Below are 25137 nucleotides of genomic sequence, written 5' to 3' on the forward strand. Positions count from 1 at the left end.
AATCCCATCCAGCGACATTGCATTCAGTCCTAGGCCACCCTTTGACATGCAATATAATCGAAATTCAGTGTTCACGCTGGGCTAATGCTGAATGAATGCAGGAATACCATCCCTGTCGTATTCATGTAACATGTGGCGGTGTTCTTGTGAGGTTTTCTTAAGGGTAATATCATGCTGGCATTGGAAATGAAATTCCCTATTAATGGGAAGGCAAGCTTTCGTGAACCTTAAAGCAATGTTGCCTTCATCTTAAGGAAATATTGACTCGATTCTATTACGACTTGACATAGTCTTTCAAGGCATTCTTTAAAAGTGCCTGCAACTTGGTATCGGGGAAGGAGTGACGTCGCACAAACGATAAAACGGAGTAATTCTCAAGTTTAACGGAACGCCCGTCGGCGTTACTGCCACTTTATACTAATTCTGACATCGACTGAAATGTGGTGCTTTGGCAAAGTTAATGCCCTGACACAAGGCAAAGTTGGCAAAGTTACAGCCTTGCAGCTGAAGACCGTAGCAGAAACTTAAGTCTGTCAGAAGTGGGATTCGAACCCACGCCTCCAGGGGAGACTGCGACCTGAACGCAGCGCCTTAGACCGCTCGGCCATCCTGACACGCTTGCGTGGTGGGAGCTGACCCGTTGCGGCTACACCCAGCTTGTGGTCTGAATCCCTAACGAAATGTTGATTCGATTCAAATATAGCTCCACATGTTCTGCCAAGCGCTGAAGACTGTAGCTGTTATCCGAAGCCAAAGGACAAAGGACAGTTCTGTCGGAAAAGTGGGATTCGAACCCACACCTCCAGAGGAGACTGCGACCTGAACGCAGCTTTTGGATCTACGCCCTGCAGGCAGGCACCGACACGCTAGCGCTTCGCATTTCAGACCGGTCATCCCGCCGGCCTCGTTGGCGCAGTTAGGCAGCGCGTCAGTCTCATAATCTGAAGGTCGTGCCTCACACGGGGCAGCGTGGTGCCTTTTGATAGCTGAGAGCGCTTACACGACAGAGCGGGCTTCTCTGTTCCCGTCCGCCTGCTTGTCTCCTTCGCCTGAGGGAAAAAGGCCACAGCTCATCTGAAGGGTGGACGACACGACATTGCGGGAGAAACTGTGAGTTTCCAGGTAAATTCCCTAAATACCATCCAGTGACATTGCATTCAGTCCTAGGCCACCCTTTGACATGCAATATAATCGAAATTCAGTGTTCACGCTGGGCTAATGCTGAATGAATGCAGGAATACCATCCCTGTCGTATTCATGTAACATGTGGCGGTGTTCTTGTGAGGTTTTCTTAAGGGTAATATCATGCTGGCATTGGAAATGAAATTCCCTATTAATGGGAAGGCAAGCTTTCGTGAACCTTAAAGCAATGTTGCCTTCATCTTAAGGAAATATTGACTCGATTCTATTACGACTTGACATAGTCTTTCAAGGCATTCTTTAAAAGTGCCTGCAACTTGGTATCGGGGAAGGAGTGACGTAGCACAAACGATACAACGGAGTAATTCTCAAGTTTAACGGAACGCCCGTCGGCGTTACTGCCACTTTATACTAATTCTGACGTCGACTGAAATGTGGTGCTTTGGCAAAGTTAATGCCCTGACACAAGGCAAAGTTGGCAAAGTTACAGCCTTGCGGCTGAAGACCGTAGCTGTTGTCCGTAGCCGAAACTTAAGTCTGTCAGAAGTGGGATTCGAACCCACGCCTCCAGGGGAGACTGCGACCTGAACGCAGCGCCTTAGACCGCTCGGCCATCCTGACACGCTTGCGTGGTGGGAGCTGACCCGTTGCGGCTACACCCAGCTTGTGGTCTGAATCCCTAACGAAATGTTGATTCGATTCAAATATAGCTCCACATGTTCTGCCAAGCGCTGAAGACTGTAGCTGTTATCCGAAGCCAAAGGACAAAGGACAGTTCTGTCGGAAAAGTGGGATTCGCACCCACACCTCCAGAGGAGACTGTGACCTGAACGTAGCTTTTGGATCTACGCCCTGCAGGCAGGCACCGACACGCTAGCGCTTCGCATTTCAGACCGGTCATCCCGCCGGCCTCGTTGGCGCAGTTAGGCAGCGCGTCAGTCTCATAATCTGAAGGTCGTGCCTCACACGGGGCAGCGTGGTGCCTTTTGATAGCTGAGAGCGCTTACACGACAGAGCGGGCTTCTCTGTTCCCGTCCGCCTGCTTGTCTCCTTCGCCTGAGGGAAAAAGGCCACAGCTCATCTGAAGGGTGGACGACACGACATTGCGGGAGAAACTGTGAGTTTCCAGGTAAATTCCCTAAATCCCATCCAGCGACATTGCATTCAGTCCTAGGCCACCCTTTGACATGCAATATAATCGAAATTCAGTGTTCACGCTGGGCTAATGCTGAATGAATGCAGGAATACCATCCCTGTCGTATTCATGTAACATGTGGCGGTGTTCTTGTGAGGTTTTCTTAAGGGTAATATCATGCTGGCATTGGAAATGAAATTCCCTATTAATGGGAGGGCAAGCTTTCGTGAACCTTAAAGCAATGTTGCCTTCATCTTAAGGAAATATTGACTCGATTCTATTACGACTTGACATAGTCTTTCAAGGCATTCTTTAAAAGTGCCTGCAACTTGGTATCGGGGAAGGAGTGACGTCGCACAAACGATAAAACGGAGTAATTCTCAAGTTTAACGGAACGCCCGTCGGCGTTACTGCCACTTTATACTAATTCTGACGTCGACTGAAATGTGGTGCTTTGGCAAAGTTAATGCCCTGACACAAGGCAAAGTTACAGCCTTGCGGCTGAAGACCGTAGCTGTTGTCCGTAGCCGAAACTTAAGTCTGTCAGAAGTGGGATTCGAACCCACGCCTCCAGGGGAGACTGCGACCTGAACGCAGCGCCTTAGACCGCTCGGCCATCCTGACACGCTTGCGTGGTGGGAGCTGACCCGTTGCGGCTACACCCAGCTTGTGGTCTGAATCCCTAACGAAATGTTGATTCGATTCAAATATAGCTCCACATGTTCTGCCAAGCGCTGAAGACTGTAGCTGTTATCCGAAGCCAAAGGACAAAGGACAGTTCTGTCGGAAAAGTGGGATTCGCACCCACACCTCCAGAGGAGACTGCGACCTGAACGCAGCTTTTGGATCTACGCCCTGCAGGCAGGCACCGACACGCTAGCGCTTCGCATTTCAGACCGGTCATCCCGCCGGCCTCGTTGGCGCAGTTAGGCAGCGCGTCAGTCTCATAATCTGAAGGTCGTGAGTTCGAGCCTCACACAGGGCAGCGTGGTGCCTTTTGATAGCTGAGAGCGCTTACACGACAGAGCGGGCTTCTCTGTTCCCGTCCGCCTGCTTGTCTCCTTCGCCTGAGGGAAAAAGGCCACAGCTCATCTGAAGGGTGGACGACACGACATTGCGGGAGAAACTGTGAGTTTCCAGGTAAATTCCCTAAATACCATCCAGCGACATTGCATTCAGTCCTAGGCCACCCTTTGACATGCAATATAATCGAAATTCAGTGTTCACGCTGGGCTAATGCTGAAGGAATGCAGGAATACCATCCCTGTCGTATTCATGTAACATGTGGCGGTGTTCTTGTGAGGTTTTCTTAAGGGTAATATCATGCTGGCATTGGAAATGAAATTCCCTATTAATGGGAAGGCAAGCTTTCGTGAACCTTAAAGCAATGTTGCCTTCATCTTAAGGAAATATTGACTCGATTCTATTACGACTTGACATAGTCTTTCAAGGCATTCTTTAAAAGTGCCTGCAACTTGGTATCGGGGAAGGAGTGACGTCGCATTGCTGACCCATTGCGGCTACACCTACAGGCAAGGACAGAGAAGCTAGTTCTTCGCTGTTCAGACCGGTCAACCCACCGGCCTCATTGACGCAGTTGGGCAGCGTGTCAGTCTCATAATCTGAAGGATCCCTTCCGCCTGCTTGTCCCTTTTCTCCCGAGTCAAAAGGCCACAGCTCCTCTGGAGGGCGTGCGACATGATGTTTTGTGAGAAACTGTGAGGTTCCAGGTAAATTCCCTGACTTCCACCCAGTCCTAGACCAACCGTTGATATACAGTGTAATCGAAATTCAGTGTTGATGCTGGGCTAATGCTGAATGAATGCAGTAATAGCATTCATAATCATGTAACATGTGGCCGTGTCCTTGTGAGGCTTTCTTGAGGTTAGTATAATGCTGGCATTCGATGAAATGAAATTACATGTCATTGGGAAGACAAGCTTTCGTAAACCTAAAGGCCCGGACACACCAAGCCTAATAGTCTGTGGCCTTCATCCTGTAGTGCCACAAACTGTAAGCAGACAGAGAATGCACATTTTCTGCTGTCATGCAGGTGGCCCGGATAGCTCAGTCGGTAGAGCATCAGAGTTTTAATCTGAGGGTCCAGGGTGATAAGCTGTCAGTTTGCTGAGGCCTCCCCTCATGACCTGAATTAAGTACATGCAGCGCTGTTTGCTAAAGTAGCATACTTTGCAGGCATCCTATCATATGCACACTGCTGGTATGGATACAGTCAGTTTTGACTGCAAGAGATGAGGTAATTTGATGTCTTTGATTGTTTACGGCACTCCCATTTTCCTGTTTCAGCATAAAAGCGGCATTTTGCTTGTCAGAAATACATGCTCTGTTTTAATGTTACTTTAAATTGGGGTAGAACTAAATGAATGGCAAAGCTCAGCATTTTTTTGGCAACTCCCTTCCGTCACCTCGCATACCCCAGTTTGAGAACAAGTGCTATAGAGTGTCCCACAAAAGTGAGTACACCCCTCACACAAATTTAGTATATTGTCTTAAGGGATAATACTATAGAAATTTAACTTGGATATATTTTATAGTCAGTGTGCAGCTTGTATAGCAGTATAGATTTACTGTCCTATGAAAATAACTCAGCATACAGCCATTATTGTCAAAATAGCTGGCAACAAAAGTGAGTACACCCTAAGTGAACTTGTCAAAACTGTGTCCAAAGTGTCAATATTTTATGTTAGCACCATTGTTATCCAGCACTGCCTTAATCCTGCAAGGCATGGAATTGACCAGAGCTGCACAGGTTGTTGCTGGGATCCTCTTCCATATAATGGCATCACATAGCTGCAGTACATTAGACACATTGTGCTTCTCTACCTTCCATCTGAGGATGCCCCACAGGGTTCAGGTCTGGAGACAAACTTGGCCACTCATTCACCTTCAGCTTCCTCAGCAAGGCGGCTATCATTTTGGTGGTGTGATTGGGATCGTTATCATGGAAAACTGCCGATCTGCCTGGTTTCTGGAGGGAAGGCACCGTGTTCTGCTACAGAATGTACAGTACATAATGGACTCCATGTTTCCCTCAATGAACTGCAACTCCCCAGAACCAACAGCACTCATGCAGCCCCAGACCATGATGCTACCACCACCATGCTTGACTGTAGGCAAGACACAGTTTTCTTGGTACTCTTAACCAGGGCATCACCACACATGCTGGACACCATCTGAGTTGATCTTATAGTCTCATCAGACCACAGAACATGGTTCCAGTTATTCATGCTCATGGACAGGTTGTCTTCAGCAAACTGTTTGCGGGCTTTCTTATGAGCCAGCTTCAGAAGAGGCTTTCATGTGGGATGACGCCTGTGCAAACTGACTTTTAGCACTGTGCAGCGTATGGTGTGAGCACTGACAAACTGACCTTTTACTTCTGCAACCTTTAAAGCAAAGCTGGCAGCACTCATGCATCTGTTTTTTTTTTTTTTTTTTTTTTTTTGAAGCCAGGTTCTGCACTTGATGCACAGAACAGTCAAGCAGACAAAAACATAAACATAATGAATAGGACATGTGGCTTTACATGGCTAAACAACATACTGCTGTTATCACTTAGGGTGTACTCACTTTTGTTGCCAGCTATTTTGGCAATAATGGCTGTATTTTTAGAGGACAGTAAATCTATACTGCTATACAAGCTGGACACTGACTACTCTAAAATATATCCAAGTTTCATTTCTATAGTATTATCCCTTGGGAAGATATACTAAAATGGTTGCTGAAATGTAAGAGGTGTACTTACTTTTGTGAGATACTGTATGTTTCTCATCCCCCACCCAATTTTTGTATTATTGTTTGTTGACAATGAAACAGAAAAAGGGGGTTTGGAGCGTTTTGGGATTTTTAAAATCCAAATACTGGTTAATGGCTGGTAAGCAATATTTTGGCCTGTGCATTTTCTCAGTTCGGTTGCTGTTGGCAAGTGATTTTTTTGTAATCTTGTTTGCTTTCCTCCTGCTTTGTTGTTCATGTCTTACTTTCTTTAGTCGTAAAGAAATGTTTTTTGAGGAAAACATTTCAGGATTTCTCTCCATATAGTGGACTTCTATGGTGCCCCCAAGTTTGAACTTCCAAAATGCAGTTTAAATGTGGCGTCAAAGGGCTTTTAATGATCCCAGCCGAGGAAGAAGTTTATTATCTAGCGAAACGATCAGATATATACTTTTTAATCTCAAATGCTTGTCTTGCTGAGCTAGACAAGACTTTGAGGTTAAAAAGTATATAATTTGTAATTTTTTTTTTTTTTTTTTAGAAAATAACATTGTTTGCTAAATAAAACCCTTCTTTCCTTGGCTGCGATCATTTAGAGCCCTTTGAAGCTGCATTTTAGAAGTTCAAACCATATAAATCCTGAATGCTTTACTCAAAAAACATAATTTCCTTACGACTGAAGAAAGAAGGACATGAACATCTTGGATGACAAGTGTGTGAGTACATTATCTGTAAATTTTTGTTCTGAAATGTGCATTTCTCAAATCTCTCACAATTGTGATTTTCATGCTGCCCAAATGTGGTTTACATACATGACACTATTAATCTTAGTTAAAAATTACAGAAGTTTCCCCCAAAATCCCAAGCATACCTTTACGTCTATGTAATGCTGCATTTAAAAAAAAAAAAAACCTTGATTCCAAGTTTTCAATGAGGAATTAAAACAGTAGTCAAACATCAAACACTTCAAACATCCCCAGTAGAACACATTTTGATGTTTTCACATATCCAAGACTTTCTATAAATGTAAACTGGGGTGTCAAGCTCAGCTCTGCAGAGTTTAACTCCAATTCTAACTGAACACACCTGAATCATGGTCTTCAAGGTTAACTTATTAGAGGTGTGTTGGAGCTTTACTCTGCAGGACTGTGACTCTCCAGAATAAATGCCAGATCTGGGCCATTGTTGCACTCTGTTCTACTGTTGCTTTTAAACAGGGGTTAACTTGTATTTGTCTCTTTTTAGAACTGGTGGTGCCCAGAATGGAGAGTGAAGTACTAGATGAAATGCAAGATGAAGATCAGTATTTTATAACTGGACGAGAATCAATTAGTTGCTCTCAGACAGAAAATACTTCAAGTAAAACTCATTTCACCTGCCAGTATTGTGGAAAGAGTTTCAGTCAACATGGAAACCTTATAGTCCACTTGAGGATTCACACTGGAGAGAAGCCTTTTACCTGCCAACAGTGTGGAAAACATTTCAGTGAACATGGAAATCTTAAAGTCCACATGAGGATTCACACTGGAGAGAAGCCTTTTACCTGCCAACAGTTTGGAAAACATTTCAGTGAACATGGAAATCTTAAAGTCCACATGAGGATTCACACTGGAGAGAAGCCTTTCACCTGCCAAGAGTGTGGAAAATCTTTCACTAAAAAAGCAGCCCTCAAAAGCCACATGAACGTCCACACAGGTGAAAAGCCCTTCACATGCCCTCTGTGTGGAAAACATTTCAGTCAACAAGGAAGCATTAACAGGCACATGAGAACTCACACTGGAGAGAAGCCGTACCTTTGCAAACTTTGTGGAATAGGTTTTACAACCAAACCAAACCTTGAGTATCACATGAACATTCACACTGGTGAGAAGCCATATGCATGCGATCAGTGTGAAAAGAAGTTCAGTCATAAGGGAACCCTTAAAAAGCACATGGTGGTTCACTCAGGAGCTCCCTCTCTCAGTTTTATATGCCATCAGTGTGGAATGAGTTTCTCAGACAGTGATCATTTTAAAAATCATGTAACATCTCACACTGGAGAGAAGCCGTTCATGTGCAATCACTGTGGAAAAACTTGCTCAAACAAGACAAACCTAAATCTACACATGAGAATTCATACTGGAGAGAAGGATTATATCTGCCCTTATTGTGGAAAGACTTTCAGATTTAGAGGAAACCTTCGGGCTCACATGAGAGTTCACAGTGAAGAAAAACCTTTTAGTTGCCTTTCATGTGGAAAGAGTTTCACACTTAAAGGAAACCTTACCGCTCACATGAGGCTTCACACTGGAGACAGACCTTCTGCAACATAAGTTTCACATATCAGAGAAACCTGAAAGATAATTTGCAAACGCATTCTGGAAACACACTGACAAGTTTAGAAGGAGCAATTTTTAAAATCACTCTGAAGGCGGCGCAATGGAATAATTTTTGTCTATATGTGATTTTGCCATCACATATAGACCTAGAACAGTTATGTATAAACAAGACCGTATTTCTGTTTTTGTACGTAAATAGTTTCAAATAGCTCTGCAGATATAAAATGGCACCAGAAAAAAGTTCTACTTCAAAGATTTTTTGCCTGAAATAGCAAAAATAATTTGAAGGCTGAAATTATTGACTGAAACCGTGACAAATATTAAATATAAATTCTCAAGTGAGTTATGTTGTGTGTACGTAAAAGTTCCTTCTTACTGAACTGTCCACTTGTGCCAAGAAATAGTGGGCTAACAAGTCTGGCATGAATTTCAACAAGTACAGTGGGGCAAATAAGTATTTAATACACTGCCGATTTTTCAAGTTTTCCCATTTACAAATAATGGTAAAATCTGTAATTTTCAATATAGGTACACCTCAACTGTGAGAGACAGAATCTAAAACAAATCCAGTCACATTGTTTAATTTTTAAATAATTAAGTTCCATTTTATTGCATGAAACACGTCTATGATACACTAGAAAAATAGAACTTAGTATTTGGTTTACAGTTACAGAGGTCAGATGTTTTCTGTAGTTCTTGACCAGGTTTGCACACACTGCAGCGGGGATTTTGTCCCACTCCTCCATACAGGTCTTCTGCAGATCTTTCAGGTTTTGGGACTGTAGCTTGGGCAACAGGCCCTTACTGAGGGAAGGTTGTTGTTGCCCAAAATCTTGTGATACATGGCCCCATCCATCCTCCCCTCAATACGGTGCGGTCGTCCTGTCCACTTTGCAGAAAAACACCCCCAAAGCATGATGTTTCCTCCCCCATGCTTTTTGGTGTTCTTTGGATTGTACTTATCCTTCTTCTTCCTCCAAACACGGCATGTGGAGTTTATACCAAAGAATTATATTTTGGTCTCATCTGTCCACATGACCTTCTCCCATGCCTACTCCAGGATCATACAGATGGTCTTTGGCAAACTTCAGACGGGCCTGGACATGTGCTGACTTGAACAGGGAGACCTTGCACACGCTGCAGGATTACAATCCATGACGGTGTAGTGTGTTACTAATGGTAACCGATGAGACTGTGGTCCCAGCTCTCTTCAGGTCACTGACCAGGTCCTCCCGTTTAGTTCTAGGGTGATCCCTCACCTTTCTCAGGATCATTGATTGTCCCTAGTGTCCTTAGACAGCTCTTTGGTCTTGCCCATAGTGGAGAGGTTGGAGTCTGATTGAGTGTGTGGACAGGTGTCTTTTATACAGGTAACAAGTTCAAACAGATGCAATTACTACAGGTAATGAGTGGAGGATAGGAGGGCTTCTTAAAGACAAACTAACAGGTCTGTGAGAGATAGAATTCTTGCTAGTTGGTAGGTGATCAAATACTTATTTCATGCAATAAAAGGGAAATTAATTATTTAAAAATCATACAATGTGATTTTCTTTTTTTTTTTTTCTTTTTTTTGAGATTTTGTCTCTCACAGTTGAGGCATACCTACGACTTAATCGGCGAAAAAACTGTGCTGTTCAGACTACATGACATCCTGTCTGTCATTAGGTCATTGTGCTTTTCACACTACGTGACACAATGTAAATGATCCGCAACAGTGGGTCACACACTACTGCTAACACTAAGCTGACAACAACTCTGTCGCCCAATGGGCAAGTTTCCATCCAGTTTTTTGCAATGTTTTGTTATTGACAAAGAGAATATGCATTAAAAAACTGTAAAATTTGCTGTCTCCATCCAACGGGCTTTTTACCAAAAAAACTGTGCTGGATGATGATATCCCTAAAAAATGCAATTGTTGCATAGCTGTTTCCGTTAATAATTTCACCTATCGCACAAAATACATAGGCTTGAAACAAAACTGTATTATATAGGCTATTATTTAATTGTATAAGCCAACATGAAACTCATGATTATAATAATAAATAATAATAATAAAAATGTATTATTTATTTTTTATTTATTTAGCAATATACATAAACAGGTGAAGTTGTGTTATGATTATTTTTCTGATTAACTTTAAATTAAAATTATGTGGCTGTTGTAATGTTTTGACCAATCAGACACACTATTATTTGTTACTTATAACAAATAATCTTTAAAACCAACAAGCCAGGTATATGTTGGAATTCTGGAAACAACCCTTGAAAGCGACTAACATCCAAAAGGAGCTCAGTCACCAGGGCAACCATCTGATGACACCAGTTTTACGACACAAAGAAATGCAGGCAGAAAAACTTTTCCTATTCTTTCCTATAGGAAAGACTTTATGCTCATAGAAATGGACTCGTCCCTAATTCATAGGAAAACTTCTTTGAATGAACACACAAATCCTTTAGGTCATTGTGTGTACTATAACTATCTTGTATAATGTCTTTGGAATTGTATTTTTTTATTGTATGTATGCTTAATGCGTGAAGCACTAGTCAATGTGACCTACCTATAACTATGTGTCTCCTATCAAACTAATGCTCATTTAATGATGCACACTTTGGTGAATGCCACCTCCTCATAGAATGCCATGTGTGTTCGTACTTTAATCCAAATATAAAATGCCACAACCATTCGAACCATGCTTTCAGACAAATGGTCATAAAACCCACATTATTTACAACCTCCCGTTTGTAAATTCAGCCTTTTTCATTGGTCAAGTCCATCCTGAGAGGCGTGACTCTTCCTAGACTTTAAAAGGCTCCTCCACAGTTCTGTCTGTCTCTTCTGAAAAATCTTGATTGCTGTCTGTGTGAGAGAACTCACATGACCCAGAGCGGGCCTCAACATACAGAGCCGTGTGTGGTCTCCCCAACCTGGGAAGATGGCTCTCGACTACACAAAGTCAGACTGATACCGCTGGAGTTTGTTGCCCTCAACCCTGGAACTTATCATCATGGAAATGTCAATGATCAGACACTTCTCTCTCTTTACTCCTGGCCGTCCCTGTACCCCCATCTCTGAATTCTGGTCTGTAGTCCTTCAGAACTGCTTACTCAGGAGAGAGGACTCTCCTAACCACAACAGAGTTTCAAGAAATTGCAACCTCGTCATCAAATGGAACCATCCAGAACTACTTCAGAGGCTTCACAAGACTCTTGTTTAACAGCTAAGTCAAATGCAAGTATCGTTCCTTCCACTAAACAGAGGTTTTGTGTAAGCTATTGTATACTGTGCTTTGAGATAGAAACTGATGGTTCTTTCAGATGGTCAACTCAGCCTCATACCCCTTTCCTTGTCTGTTTCTAGCCATCACCTCTCACCCTTCCTAGATACCATGTATGTGTGATTTGCGTCTGTACGTGTTCGTTTAGACTAGTTATGTGTTAGTCCTTAGATAATAAAACTCTTCTGCGCAAATTACGTGAGTCTCTGATTCTGCCTTGCAAATTGATGTCCCTTTACGATTTAAGATTAAGCTACATGCTCTAATGCATTAATACTGTAAGAATGTTATTTGTCTGTGGCCAATATGAAATTGATTTGAAATTACTCAAATGTTCGCTGGACAAATGGATTAGTCGATGGCGAGTTAATCCCGTTACAGTTACTACTGACGGTTGATATAAATAATTGTAATTAATCATAATTAATTGTAATTATTTATATATATTTTCCTTTTGAGCTAAATTTGCTACACTGTGATCCATTAAAAATACCTACATTGGTTTTCTAAGTATTAATTTTATACACGCAAAAAAAAAACAGCATTAACAACTGAACCTGAGTATTATCATTATCACATTATCTTAACAACAATGGATGATATTAAACCAACTTGAAAAATTTGTGTTCATTTAACATGAACGGATTACATTCACTAAACATGATCTAAAAACTAATTTTTAACTTGAATTAATGTTTTTTATTGAACAGAAGTTAAAGTTAATGAGATAATTAGTAATTAGTTAAGTGATGATTGATCATTATTGAAGACACCTGATGTTAACAAGCAGAATCCCCAAAGGAGAAAATCTAAAAAATTTTAAGAAACCATTACAGTGGTCAGTGTTTGCATTAGTTGGTCTCTTGACCCTTACATCTTTAACATTAGATCTTGCTGGGCTGCTTTGTTTGGGAGAAAACAACCAGACAAGCCAAGACCACAAGTCATCAGGGGATGAAAATTGGGATGGTGTTCTTTGGATTGTACTTATCCTTCTTCTTCCTCCAAACACGGCATGTGGAGTTTATACCAAAGAATTATATTTTGGTCTCATCTGTCCACATGACCTTCTCCCATGCCTACTCCAGGATCATACAGATGGTCTTTGGCAAACTTCAGACGGGCCTGGACATGTGCTGACTTGAACAGGGAGACCTTGCACACGCTGCAGGATTACAATCCATGACGGTGTAGTGTGTTACTAATGGTAACCGATGAGACTGTGGTCCCAGCTCTCTTCAGGTCACTGACCAGGTCCTCCCGTTTAGTTCTAGGGTTTGCATTAGTTGGTCTCTCATAACCATGATGGTTATGGTTTAATGTAATCATTGCTTGACCTGAATCATTGAACTCAATTTAGAGTCAAATCTCTGAGTTATTTTCCATTAAAGGAACTGTAACTCAGAGATAAGTTTCTAAAAGTGTTCAGTCAAATAACTGTTGTAAATATTTAGTCTCATGAGTCCACAACAAACAATACTCTCCATCTATTGTTAAAATATACTTTGGAAGAATTTCTCACAAATTAAAACTTGTTTGTTTAGACACACACAGACATCAAGAACCAGCGTATGAATCTCAGCAACGGTGACAAATGATGTATTCAGATAAACATATCAACTCTGAACATCACAAAACAAGTTATTAAAAAGTCACATAAAAACAACAAAAACAAATGAAAATAGTAAGAATAAAATAAATTATGAAGACAATTCAGCCCATAATTTATTCATGCCGCAATGCATGATGGGAATCATGGATGAGTTCTGATTGGCTACAACATACTTTTTCTGATGGTCACCATTGTTGTGATTCTCACACTGATTCTTCATGTTTGTGTGTCTTAATAAAACTATTTTTTTTTTTTTTTTACATATCTGTCTGACTATATATGCGACTCTCAATTATAGAGTTTATGTAACCAGTGATAAAACCCATGGTCTATTACTTCACAAACATTTCTTGAAAACATGATTGCCTTTAGTCTGGTGTGTCTGGCTGTTATAACACTGCTACAGCAGCCAAACAAAATCTGCTTTTACAAACGTTAAACTCAAGACCCCAACTAATGCAAACACTGACCACTGTAATGGTTTCCTAAAAAATGTGATTTTCTCATTTGGTGATTCTGCTTATTAACATCAGGTGTCTTCAATAATGATCAATCATCACTTAATTAATCACTAATTATATCATTAACTTTAACTTCTGTTCAATAAAAACCATTAATTCAAGTTAAAAATTTGTATTTAGATCATGTTTAGTGAATGTAATCTGTTCATGTTAAATGAAAACAAATTTTTCAAGTTGGTTTAATATCATCCATTGTTGTTAAGATAATGTGGTGGAATCACATGGAAACACTGTCCATGATTAAATCATGTTCAACCAAAGTGCTATTTTTTTGAGTGCAGCAGTATGTTGTTTAACCATGCAAAGCTACATGTCCTATTCATCATGTTTCTGTTTTTGTCTGCTTGACAGGACAATACAAAGTTGTGTATCTTGTACTAGAGCAGGTAAAAGTACCTCATGGCAGAACTCTCTGAGAATTACAGAATTAGAAATGTTGCTCTCCACAAAGATGGCCAAGGCTATTAAAGGTTCAGTAACACCCTGAAACCAAGTTACACTACACTGGTCAGGGTCATACAGAGGTTTTCAAAGATGGGTTTCATTCGGAACATGCCTTGCAAGGGTAGATCAACGAAGCTGAGCACTCGTTCTGTGCGTCAGGTGCAGAACTTGGCTTCAAAAAACAGATGCATGAGTGCTGCCAGCATTGCATTAAAGGTTGCAGAAGTAGAAAGTCAGCTTGTCAGTGCTCACACAATATACATAGGCGTCGTCCCAGAAGGAAGCCTCATCTGAAGCTGGCTCACAAGAAAGCCCACAAAGAGTTTGTTGAAGACAACCTGTCCAAGAGCATAAATTACTAGAACCATGTCCTGTTTTCTGATGAGACTAAGATGAACTTGTTTGGCTCAGATGGTGTCCAGCATGTGTGGCGATGACCTGGTGAGGAGTACCAAGAAAATTGTGTCTTGCCTACAGTCAAGCATAGTGGTGGTGCATCATGGTCTGGGGTGATGGGGTGGCCAAGTATGTCTCCAGACCTGAACCTAAGCAGCTGAGGGGCATCCTCAAGCAGAAAGTGGACAAGCACCATATGTCTGCCAAATGCCTAAATGTAAATGTAAATGTCTAATGTCCAGCAGCTCTGGTCAATTCCACGCCCAGGATGATTAAGGCACTGCCATATAACAATGGTGCTAACACAAAATATTGACACTTTGGACAAGTTTACTTAAGGTGTACTCACTTGCCAGCTATTTTAACAATAATGGTTGTATGTTCATTTTCAATCTATACTGCTATACAAGCTGTGCATAGACTACTCTAAAATATAATAAATATTCATTTCTATAGTATTGTCCCTTGAGAAGATATACTAAAATGGTGGCTGAAATGTGAGGTGTGTACTCATTTTTGTGACATACTGTATATTACTAATATTTAAAATGTACATTATACTAATACTACTACCATTGACAAATTAATAAAACTTAGGCACAGTCACAATATTTCTTTCAGGTTTTAATTTGAATACTAAATCCCCATTACTTGCCAAATTTAATTAATTAAATGATTAATTAATTTTATGCCTTTATTTGATAAATAGAAAAATGTAAATACACAATGCAGAATTTCTGAGGAAAAAAACAAACAAAACAAACCTATTGTAAGAGTAAATGAAAGCCATTTGTATGCATTCAAAGAATTAGAATTATTTAATTAACCAAGAAAAAAGTACATTTCATAGGGCTCTTAACATGTAATTTTTGTTAAACCTTTAATAAATTAATGTTAAATAGTATAGATTTTCATGATTTTAATTAATTAGCCATATTTTTTTTATTGATACAATTTTATTTAACCATAAAAAAATTTAAAAGCAGTCAATAAAAAATTTAACAGAAAAAAAAACAATTTTGAAAAAAAAAAAAAAAAAAAAAAAACTTTCATAGGGCCAACTGAACAAACATACAGTCACAGGACATTTAACACAACATTAGGAAAACAAATACTACATTCATTCTCAAAAAGCATAACTCTGAATCGCATTATCACACTTTTTTTCTTTGTCCAAACTCTGAGCAATTTCCCTCCAGCAATTATTGCACATTTGGCTGCCTTTATATTGTTTTAAAGAAGGATTGTGTTGGTACGGGATGCGACAAACTTCTTCAAATGTGCCAAAAGTATAATATAGGCTTAAAGGTTTAGTTCACCCAAAAATTAAAATTCTGTCATTAATTACTCACCCTCATATTGTTTTAAACCTGTAAGACTTTCTTTCATCTTTGGAACACATTTTAAGATATATTTTAAGATGTCTCAGACTCTCCCATAGACAGCAAGGGTACTACCACGTTAAAAGCCCAGAAAAGTACCAAGACGATCGACAAAGTAGTTCATGGGAAATCAGTGGTTCAACTGTAATTTTAGGAAGCTACGAGAATAATTTTTTGTGCAAATAAAACTAAAATAAAGACTTTATTCCACATTTTCGTCTCTAATGCATCACTTGTCGATGCACTTTCACAAGTATACTCAGACACATTCGTGTGGTGCCACTGATGCAAATCATTAGATTTCAATAGCTTTTATACAGCATGAGTCTCTCCACATGTAACATGTTCCTCATCATAATGCTGGATCTGGGTCAGTGCTGGTGCTGCCACGCGCATCGTGGGACTCTCATCAACTTGCATCCACAAGTGACGCAGTAGAGATGAAAATATTAGAATAAAGTTTTTGTACAATTACAGTTGGACCATTGATGTCACATGGACTACTAAGTACTTTTCTGTGTCTTGATCGTGGTAGAACCCTTGCTGTTTATGAGAGAGTCAGAGACCTCTGGGATTTCGTCAGCAATATTTTAAATTGTGTTTTGAAGATGAACGAAGGTCTTTGTTTTTGGGTGAACTAACCCTTTAAGGCTTCTATCTTGTGTGAATTCTAATGAGGCAGTCATGGCCTAAGATGGTAAGAGAGTTGGGCTTGTAACCTGAAGGTCGTTGTTCGATTCCCACACCGGCAGGAATTGAAGGTGGGGATTGTGAACGAACAGCACTCTTTACACTTTCAATACCATGACTGAGGTGCCCTTGGATGAGTTCAATTTTGAGTATGGGTCAACTATTTCCACAGTTTGCAGGTGTAAGGCTTCTCTCCAGTATGGATTCTCATGTGGGTTATAAGGGCTCCTTTTTGATTGAAACTATCTCTACAGTTTGCAGGTGTAAGGCTTTTCTCCAGTGTGAATTCTCATGTCTGTTAAGGCTTCCTTTCTGAGTGAAACTTAGTCCACATTGAGGGCAGGTGTAAGGTTTCTCTCCAGTGTGAATTTTCATGTGGGCTTCAAGATTTCTCTTTAGGGAGAAACTCTTTCCACAATGTTGGCAGGTGTAAGGCTTGACTCCGTTATGGATTCTCATGTGGGTTATAAGGGCTCCTTTTTGATTGTAACTATTTCCACACAGTTTGCAGGTGTAAGGCTTTTCTCCGGTGTGAATTCTCATGTGCCTGCTAAGGGTTCCATTTTGAGTGAAACTTAGTCCACATTGAGAGCAGGTGTAAGGTTTCTCTCCAGTGTGAATTCTGTTGTGCCTATTAAGAGTTCCTCTTCTTGTGAAACGTTTGGTACATTGTTGGCAGCTGAAATCTCTCCTTCCAGTGTGAGCGCTCATGTGGGCTTTGAGGTTTCTCTGTTGAGAGAAATTCTTTCCACACTGATGGCAGGTGTAAGGCTTCTCTCCAGTGTGAATTCTTAAATGGATTTCAAGGCTTTCTTTATTTGTGAAAATTGTTCCACACTGTTGGCAGATGAAATTACTTCTAGATCCTTTCTTTTGAGCTCTCTTTTGTGTAGTCTCTTTAGTTTGTGAGCAACCAAACACATTTTCTCCAGTGAAATCATGTTTCTTGTACTGATATTTGTCTTCTATTTCATTTAGTTCTTCACTTTCCTCTTTCAGCAGCATCAGGTCTAAAGCAGAAAGAGACCAATACAAGTTAATCCCCTGCTCTACAAGTTTTGCATGTCTCTTATTTAACACACCTGTCTAATGGTTAGAGAGTCGGGCTTGTAACCCGAAGGTCGCTGGTTTGATTCTCGCACCAGCAGGAATTGAAGGTGGGGATTTTTAACGAACAGTGCTCTTTCTACCATCTATATACCTTTTTCCTGAACACAGAAGTAAGTCCGACTCTTAACTGAAAGAATGCTTTGCATTTCCGGTCTGCATTGTTTCTAGTCAAATTAGGGTATATTCCGAGCTAATAAACTAATGTTAAACCTATTAAAATGTTTTTAAAAAGCACATGGCTCCATAGCGCCATCACTTGGCAATGTTGCAATGACCGTCATTTGTCAGTGCCTCACTTTAATGAGTGTGTAGACGACACGAAGCAGCGGAAGGTAGCTACATTAAAAACACATGGACGCTATTTGAATGGGTTCCTATGGAAACCGGAACAGAAAAGCATTCAATCTGACGTTAGAATTCGTAATGGCGGCGCTCATCGTTTTCTCAGGAAAAAGGTCTATACCATGACTGAGGTGCCCTTAAATAAGGCACCGGAAACCTAATTGTGTTTGTTCACTTCTCACTGCTGTGTGTGTGCACTTGGATGGGTTAAATGCAGAGCACCAATTTCGAGTATGGGTCACCGTATTTTTGATTTTCATTTTTGGGTGAACTAAGTCTTGAATATCTGACTGTTAGCACTGTGCTTATGTAAATGAAGCAATCTTATCAAACACAAGTATAGAGTAGAGATGCACCAATTGACTGGCTAGTGATCGAAATCGGCCAATTTTTTGCATGATCGGCCCGGATCGTGACCGTAGTCAAATAATAAAGTGGGGAAACAACCACAAAAACGTTCGGAACAACAAATCTAACAAGACACTTAAAACACCATCACTCAGCTGAATATGCATCTCTCTTAGCTAACACACCTGATTCAGATGACCAACTCATTAGAAGTAAGCTCCTTGAATGAACTGTGTTCCGATTGACATGGTCCCTGAATAGTGTACAGTCGTGGCCAAAAGTTTTGAGAATGACACAAATATTAGTTTTCACAAAGTTTGCTGCTAAACTGCTTTTAGATCTTTGTTTCAGTTGTTTCTGTGATGTACTGAAATATAATCAAAGGCTTTTATCGACAATTATTACACGGCTCTTTGGAATGCTTGATTCTGATTGGTCAGTTGAGACATTTGCAGGTTCGTTCTTTTCAAATAATCACCGCTCCAAAGTAATAACGCATAGCCGGTACTACTTGTATGTTTAAAATCCCTCCGTGCCAACAAAGATTACCGTTTGGCGCCATCTTGTGACAAACACTGGACAACCACAATTAACAATGGAAAATTTAGACATTAAACTATTTAAATTGTCTTACTAACTTACATAGTTTGAATGTTAGTCACGAGGTACTATATTGTTTCGGGGAAGGATAAAAATGTTAATTTAAAACAAATATGCCAATAAAAGGTTTCAAATTCATATTCATGTCCAGTTTTTTTCCTCATGTGGCAAGTAGCCGTGGAATAAGCGGGATAATGTACAGGCAGCCTGTAGTTATCGCGAAATAAGCCCCTTCAGTGTGATACAAGACCCTGATCACACTGTCGGGGCTTATTTCTGCGATAACTACCGGCTGCCTGTACATTATCCCTTACTTACATGACATTTATGCAAAGAGTCAGTATTTGCAGTGTCGGCCTTTCTTTTTCAGGACCTCTGCAATTCGACTGGGCATGCTCTCAACTAACTGGAAAATGCATTGTTCTTCACCAAACTGTTGTTGGATTGTTGGAAGAAGTTGCTGTTGGAGGGTGTTTTGGTACCATTCTTTATTCATGGCTGTGTTTTCGGGCAAAATTGTGAGTGAGCCCACTCCCTTGGATGAGAAGCAACCCCACACATGAATGGTCTCAGGATGCTTTACTGTTGGCATGACACAGGACTGATGGTAGCGCTCACCTTTTCTTCTCCGGACAAGCCTTTTTCCAGATGCCCCAAACAATCGGAAAGAGGCTTCATCTGAGAATATGTCTTTGCCACAGTCCTCAGCAGTCCGTTCGCCATACTTTTTGCAGAAGATCAATCTGTCCCTGATGTTTTTTTTGGAGAGAAGTGGCTTCTTTGCTGCCCTTCTTGACACCAGGCCATCTTCCAAAAGTCTTGGCCTCACTGTGCGCACAGATGCGCTCACACCTGCCTGCTGCCATTCCTGAGCAAGCTCTGCACTGGTGGCACTCCGATCCCACAGCTGAATCCTCTTTAGGAGACCATCCTGGGGCTTGCTGGACTTTCTTGGACGCTCAGAAGCCTTCTTAACAATGCAGTGGAAAGGTTTTTTTCGGGATTAGGTTAATTTTCATGGCGAAGAAGGACTATGCAATTCATCTGATCACTCTTCATAACATTCTGGAGTATATGCAAATTGCTATTATAAAAACTTAAGCAGCAACTTTTCCAATTTCCAATATTTATGTAATTCTCAAAACTTTTGGCCACGACTGCACATTGCTCCCTACTCTCTGAGCAGGGGAAATCAGTTGAAGTTTACTACACTTCAGAACATTCATTCACATATTTGCGATACGTCACCGCATACAGCGTCTTCACACACAGCTTCAAATTAAACATACTGTATATGCTCACTTCAATCTAATAGTTCACAGCGAGCGTATATGTTCTATTTGAAGGTCATTAAAGCGTGCGAGACGTGAAATTTCATCTGTGTGTAAAGACGCTGTATGTATTGGCAAATATGTGAATGAACGCTCCGAAGTGTAGTACCGCTGGATTAACTGTTGACAAGGCAGAAATGCTTATCTTTATAAAGAAAAATGTGCCATTAATGCTCAAGTAATAGCATTTAGTACTGGCATTGTTATTTCTACCTGTTATTACAGTTATTGTTGTGAGACGATCCTGTAATTAATGTTTAAAAAATTCTTCAATAACAAAATTCATTGAAGAAGAGTACATTTTTGTTAGTAATATTTTATTTATAACTGAAGAAAATATTTTTGTATATGCTTTGATTACAGTTTTTTTTTTTTTTCTGAATTGGCAAAAATCTGAATCGGCAAGTCACACTTTCTGAAAAATCAGAATCGGCCACGAAAGTTGGAGTGGATGCAGTAAGTTTGGACCACAAAATGTTTGTTAACTTGATGTCATTTGACAGTTTACTCACATTTAAGGGTTTTTATACTAAAAGTAAATTTGGCTGGTCAGAAGTACTTGCTTTTTTTAATGTCACTTTAAAAATGTGGGGTACAGTTAATCAAATGCCAAAGCACAGCATTTTGTTTACATACCCCTTCCATCACCTCACAGTTTATATCATTCTAGTGTTAAAATACAGTACCGCCTTTATAACTATGCTCCACTCTGATGCTCCTGATGAGCGGTCATCAATTTATTCACCTGATTGTATTAATATAATTTGAATTATTTTCTATATTTCCTCTCTTTATCTATTTATTTTATATATTTTGTTTTATCTTCTTTCCTGACTGAGTGAGTGTGTCCCAGCACTGGGGTTGCATGAGTTAATGCACTCTCAGGGATGGGTTGCGGCAGGAAGGGCATCCGGCGTAAAACGTGCTAAATCGGCTGTGTGGATCACTCCACTAAAAAAGGGAGCGAGTTGAAAGAGAGAGAAGTTTATGTTCTTCCTAATTTTCCCCTTCTTTTTGGAAAAAAAAAAAAACTACTTTATATAAGATATAAAGGTGTACAACTTAGACATTACAATCAACACCTCACATAAATGCATCTAAATTTAACCTATATGTTTGTTTTTGTTTCTTTTTGTGCTTTATATTTACAGCATTTACATTTTCCCCTTATTTTGTACAGTTTTTCTGTATGGCCTACATGGTCTTGTTCTAAAAATAACCAAAAATAGATATTTTACTAAAAATAAATGATCTCACGAGAAGAATTGCAGGAAAATATATAATCGGTTCCACTTGTACAGTCTCAGTGAGCTTTTATGAGTTTTTACGCATTCGCAGTAAGGCGAATTTAACATTTTCTGACATTTCAGTGTGGATGAGAAACTTTTGGAAAATGCTTGACAACACTAGTGCGGACCACTGATCTATAATAGAGAACTGGATTGCTCATGACGTCATAAAAGTGAAGCCACCGCGCCGCCATATTAGTATTCCCTAGTATTCGCATACATTCTATTGAGTAAATAGGAAATTATAATATTTCATTGAGAAAACATCGCATAACAAGTCAACGTTTTTATATCTGAAGTCTCACTGTACATTTTCACAATGCAAACACCCTAAGCATGTAAACGGTTATTTGTTTACTGTTGGGAATTCCCTCTGCTTATTAAAAATGTACGTTCATAGCCTACATTACAGTCACATACATAGTTAAACATAAACATCGGACGATCTTAGTACAGTTATTCACGGTTTATGTCGTTTTGTTGTTTATATTCGTACAGTAGACTAACTGCATGTTTCAAAAATACTTAACAGTATTCATTTCGAAGCAGGTAATGCTTTGTTCGTTAAATTAATAATTAATTCAACATACACAGCATTTTACTCAGATGGAAACGGTAATGTTAGTAAATCATTACAGAATTTGCTTATCTGAAGAGTCTGAAATAGATGTTGCTCAATCAGGCACATTAAAAATACACAACTCGGAGAATATACCACTGACTACAAATGGTACGGAAAGACAAAAGCTTTATTTCATAGATTTGAATTTCAATACAATGAGCAATATAGTAACAGAGATTTGTATTGTATTATTTACTGTATAATCAAATCAATTTCAGATACTAATACCAGATATATCTCTGTAAGTACGCAGCTGACACACCCACCTGAACGATTTCAATATATCGCTTATCCAGCCTGAAAAGACCATAAACATTCCAGAAAACATCTTAAGTAAAAATGAATTTACATACACATATCCTAAAAACTAATCATGTATGAAAGATACGCTTCAAATTGGGTGATTTTAGGTCAGCAATTTACATGTGACTCAATGGCGCTCTCTGCAGGTAGGGAATAGTAAGATGGCGGATCGAACACTTCCGGTGGCTTCACTGCCTAACGGCAGTTTAGAACGCAATGAGCAATCCAGTCATTATATAGATCAGTGGTGTGGACAGAGAAAATGTTTAAACAAATACTTTTCAGTTGTATGGGAATTAATTAAGATGTAGCTTTAGTGTCCACTGGCGTTTTATTTGATTACCAAATACCTTTAAATGAACAAATGTAGACAGCATGCAGTAGCCAAATATGATTACTCACATTTCAAGGTTTGCTTGAAGTGCTAGAAATCAAATGTTTTTAATATTAGAAGCAGATATTGGGTTTAATTTTACAAAAATAAACTAACTTTCAAATATTGTTTAGGCTAATTCCATATTATTGTTACAACTTAAGTACATGATGCTATAATAACATATGGCCAGTGTGAAAGCAGCGTTAGTATTTGTCATGTGGTCTCAACACTTCTGTCAAATGTCAAAACATTTTTACACTTGTGTGACATTATTCACAAAAACAATTCATTTCAGCTTTGAGAATAAAAAACCAACCTGTTTGTTCCTCAGTATCTTCATGTTTGACTCTGAATGTTTCTTCAATCTTCATGTCTTCACTCTCCTCTTTAATAAAATCCATCTTTCTTTGTTCCTCAGTATCTTCATGTTTGACTTTGAATGTTTCCTCAATCTTCATGTCTTCATTCTCCTCTTTAATAAACTCCATCTTTCTTTGTTCCTCAGTATCTTCATGTTTGACTCTGAATGTTTCTTCAATCTTCATGTCTTCTCTCTCCTCTTTAATAAACGCCATCTTTATAAAAGTGTCACATGGATCTCTGTTGAATCTCCAGGAGTTTTTCTGTGTTTGAACACTCTGTCCTGTTTAAGATGAGAATAATTAATAGAAAGAAAAATCAAAGCAAACTAAATCTAAGATTTAGACAGTCAAAGTGAGAGTTAATAGACTTGATTATAAATATATACAAATTACACAGCCGTTTACATTTAGGTAGGCTATTGTTAATTTACATTTAGTATTTAATTATTTATACATCATATCTAATATATTACCCTTTCATGAACCCATTCTCGGTTGTGATTCACTCGTTTGTGTTTGTTGTTGTCGTTTGTAGTCCGCGTGCCGCTGAATCGAATCACTGAATCATTTCACAAATGATTTGATTCAAATGAATCGGATTCTCAGTTTCTCTCATCACTTCTTATCATCACACGATTGATTCATGATATAGAGAGAGAAATGAGACGCACCTTCTCTGTTACTGAAGGCTATAACGCTTTATTTAAATAACACTAAATAAAACATTACACTATTACATTCAAGAATACTGCATTTATTTTGTATATCGTGTAAAAACGCTTTAATTGATCTAACAGTTGGCATTAATTAAAAACAGAAAACTACAAACCTTTCTTCAGATGAATCACAACAGATGAAGAGCGGGGCGCGTCTTTATGGCGTCACATCACCAGAGCAAATTAAAAGTCCCATTCGTACACCCTTCTCCAAAATCACAAACACATAGAAATGTTGTATATAAAATCGAATTTCGTACCCATATGTTGATGCATTTCCAGTTATTAAAATCGATTATACAAGCAGTGATGTAAAAAAAATGTTTGGTCATTTTTATGTCCAATAATACTAATTTAATGAACAATATACCTTTTTTTTCTTGACTCCTTTTACAGGTGAAAGTTTAACGTTTTAGCTGAAATGGTTGGAAATTTTCAGCGTATATATTCTGGATGAACAATAAATATGTCTTCCATATTAACACGCACATCAGACGTCTGTTTAATGAAAGAGTGCTATCTGTGATGTGCAGAACCGGGATCTGGCAACCTACTGTCGTCATTAATGAAAGTGAAAGTAACTGTTGATATCGTCCTTTTAAACACTTTTTAAAAGACTTTAAAATACAGATATATTTAAATCCTTAATCAAATGGTTTATAAATGCTTAAATAGGAATTTGATAGCGAACTGAGATGCACCTTCTCTGTTACTGAAAGGCTACGTTTTCACTAACACTAAATAAAGCATCACATTTATTTTACATAGCTTGTAAAAACGCTTTATTGATGCAACAATGTCCAAAGAATAAAAAACATTAAAACCACAAACCTTTCTTCACATGAATCACAACAGATGAGGAGCACATCTTTATGACGTCACATCACCAGAGCAAATAAAAGTCCATTGGTGCACTTCTCTCTAGAATTACAAACACACATAATAGAAATGTTGTATATAGAATATAATTTCGTACCCATATAATGATGCATTTCAAAAGCTATTAACATTGTAAATCTATTAATATTATTCTGTTTTTTTTAATGCACATTTATAACACTTCAAATCAAGATGGCCCCGCAGATGGCAGC

At 39.3% G+C, this 25137-nt stretch overlaps 1 protein-coding gene, 4 non-coding genes and 1 pseudogene across 5 annotated transcripts; 2 read left to right on the forward strand and 4 right to left on the reverse strand.

The window, feature by feature from the left end:
• Positions 1–531: 531 nt before the first annotated feature.
• Positions 532–614, reverse strand: trnal-cag (transfer RNA leucine (anticodon CAG)). Its single transcript has one exon. It is a non-coding gene; the product is annotated as a tRNA-Leu (tRNA).
• Positions 615–1678: 1064 nt separating this feature from the next.
• On the reverse strand, positions 1679–1761 carry trnal-cag (transfer RNA leucine (anticodon CAG)). The gene has a single exon. It is a non-coding gene; the product is annotated as a tRNA-Leu (tRNA).
• A 1055-nt stretch (positions 1762–2816) lies between these two features.
• trnal-cag (transfer RNA leucine (anticodon CAG)) lies at positions 2817–2899 on the reverse strand. The gene has a single exon. It is a non-coding gene; the product is annotated as a tRNA-Leu (tRNA).
• A 287-nt stretch (positions 2900–3186) lies between these two features.
• Positions 3187–3260, forward strand: trnam-cau (transfer RNA methionine (anticodon CAU)). Its single transcript has one exon. It is a non-coding gene; the product is annotated as a tRNA-Met (tRNA).
• Positions 3261–7116: 3856 nt separating this feature from the next.
• Positions 7117–8322, forward strand: LOC141305344 (uncharacterized). The gene is made up of 2 exons (XM_073832458.1): positions 7117–7799; positions 7974–8322. Exons 1-2 carry the CDS (start codon positions 7273–7275, stop codon positions 8320–8322), a joined length of 876 nt encoding a protein of 291 aa, XP_073688559.1. The 5' UTR covers positions 7117–7272.
• Positions 8323–15724: 7402 nt separating this feature from the next.
• Positions 15725–23565, reverse strand: LOC141305419 (uncharacterized; annotated as a pseudogene).
• Positions 23566–25137: the final 1572 nt, after the last annotated feature.

Source organism: Garra rufa, unplaced genomic scaffold (genome assembly GCF_049309525.1).
Source record: "Garra rufa unplaced genomic scaffold, GarRuf1.0 hap1_unplaced_002, whole genome shotgun sequence".
NCBI classification, from domain to species: domain Eukaryota; kingdom Metazoa; phylum Chordata; class Actinopteri; order Cypriniformes; family Cyprinidae; genus Garra; species Garra rufa.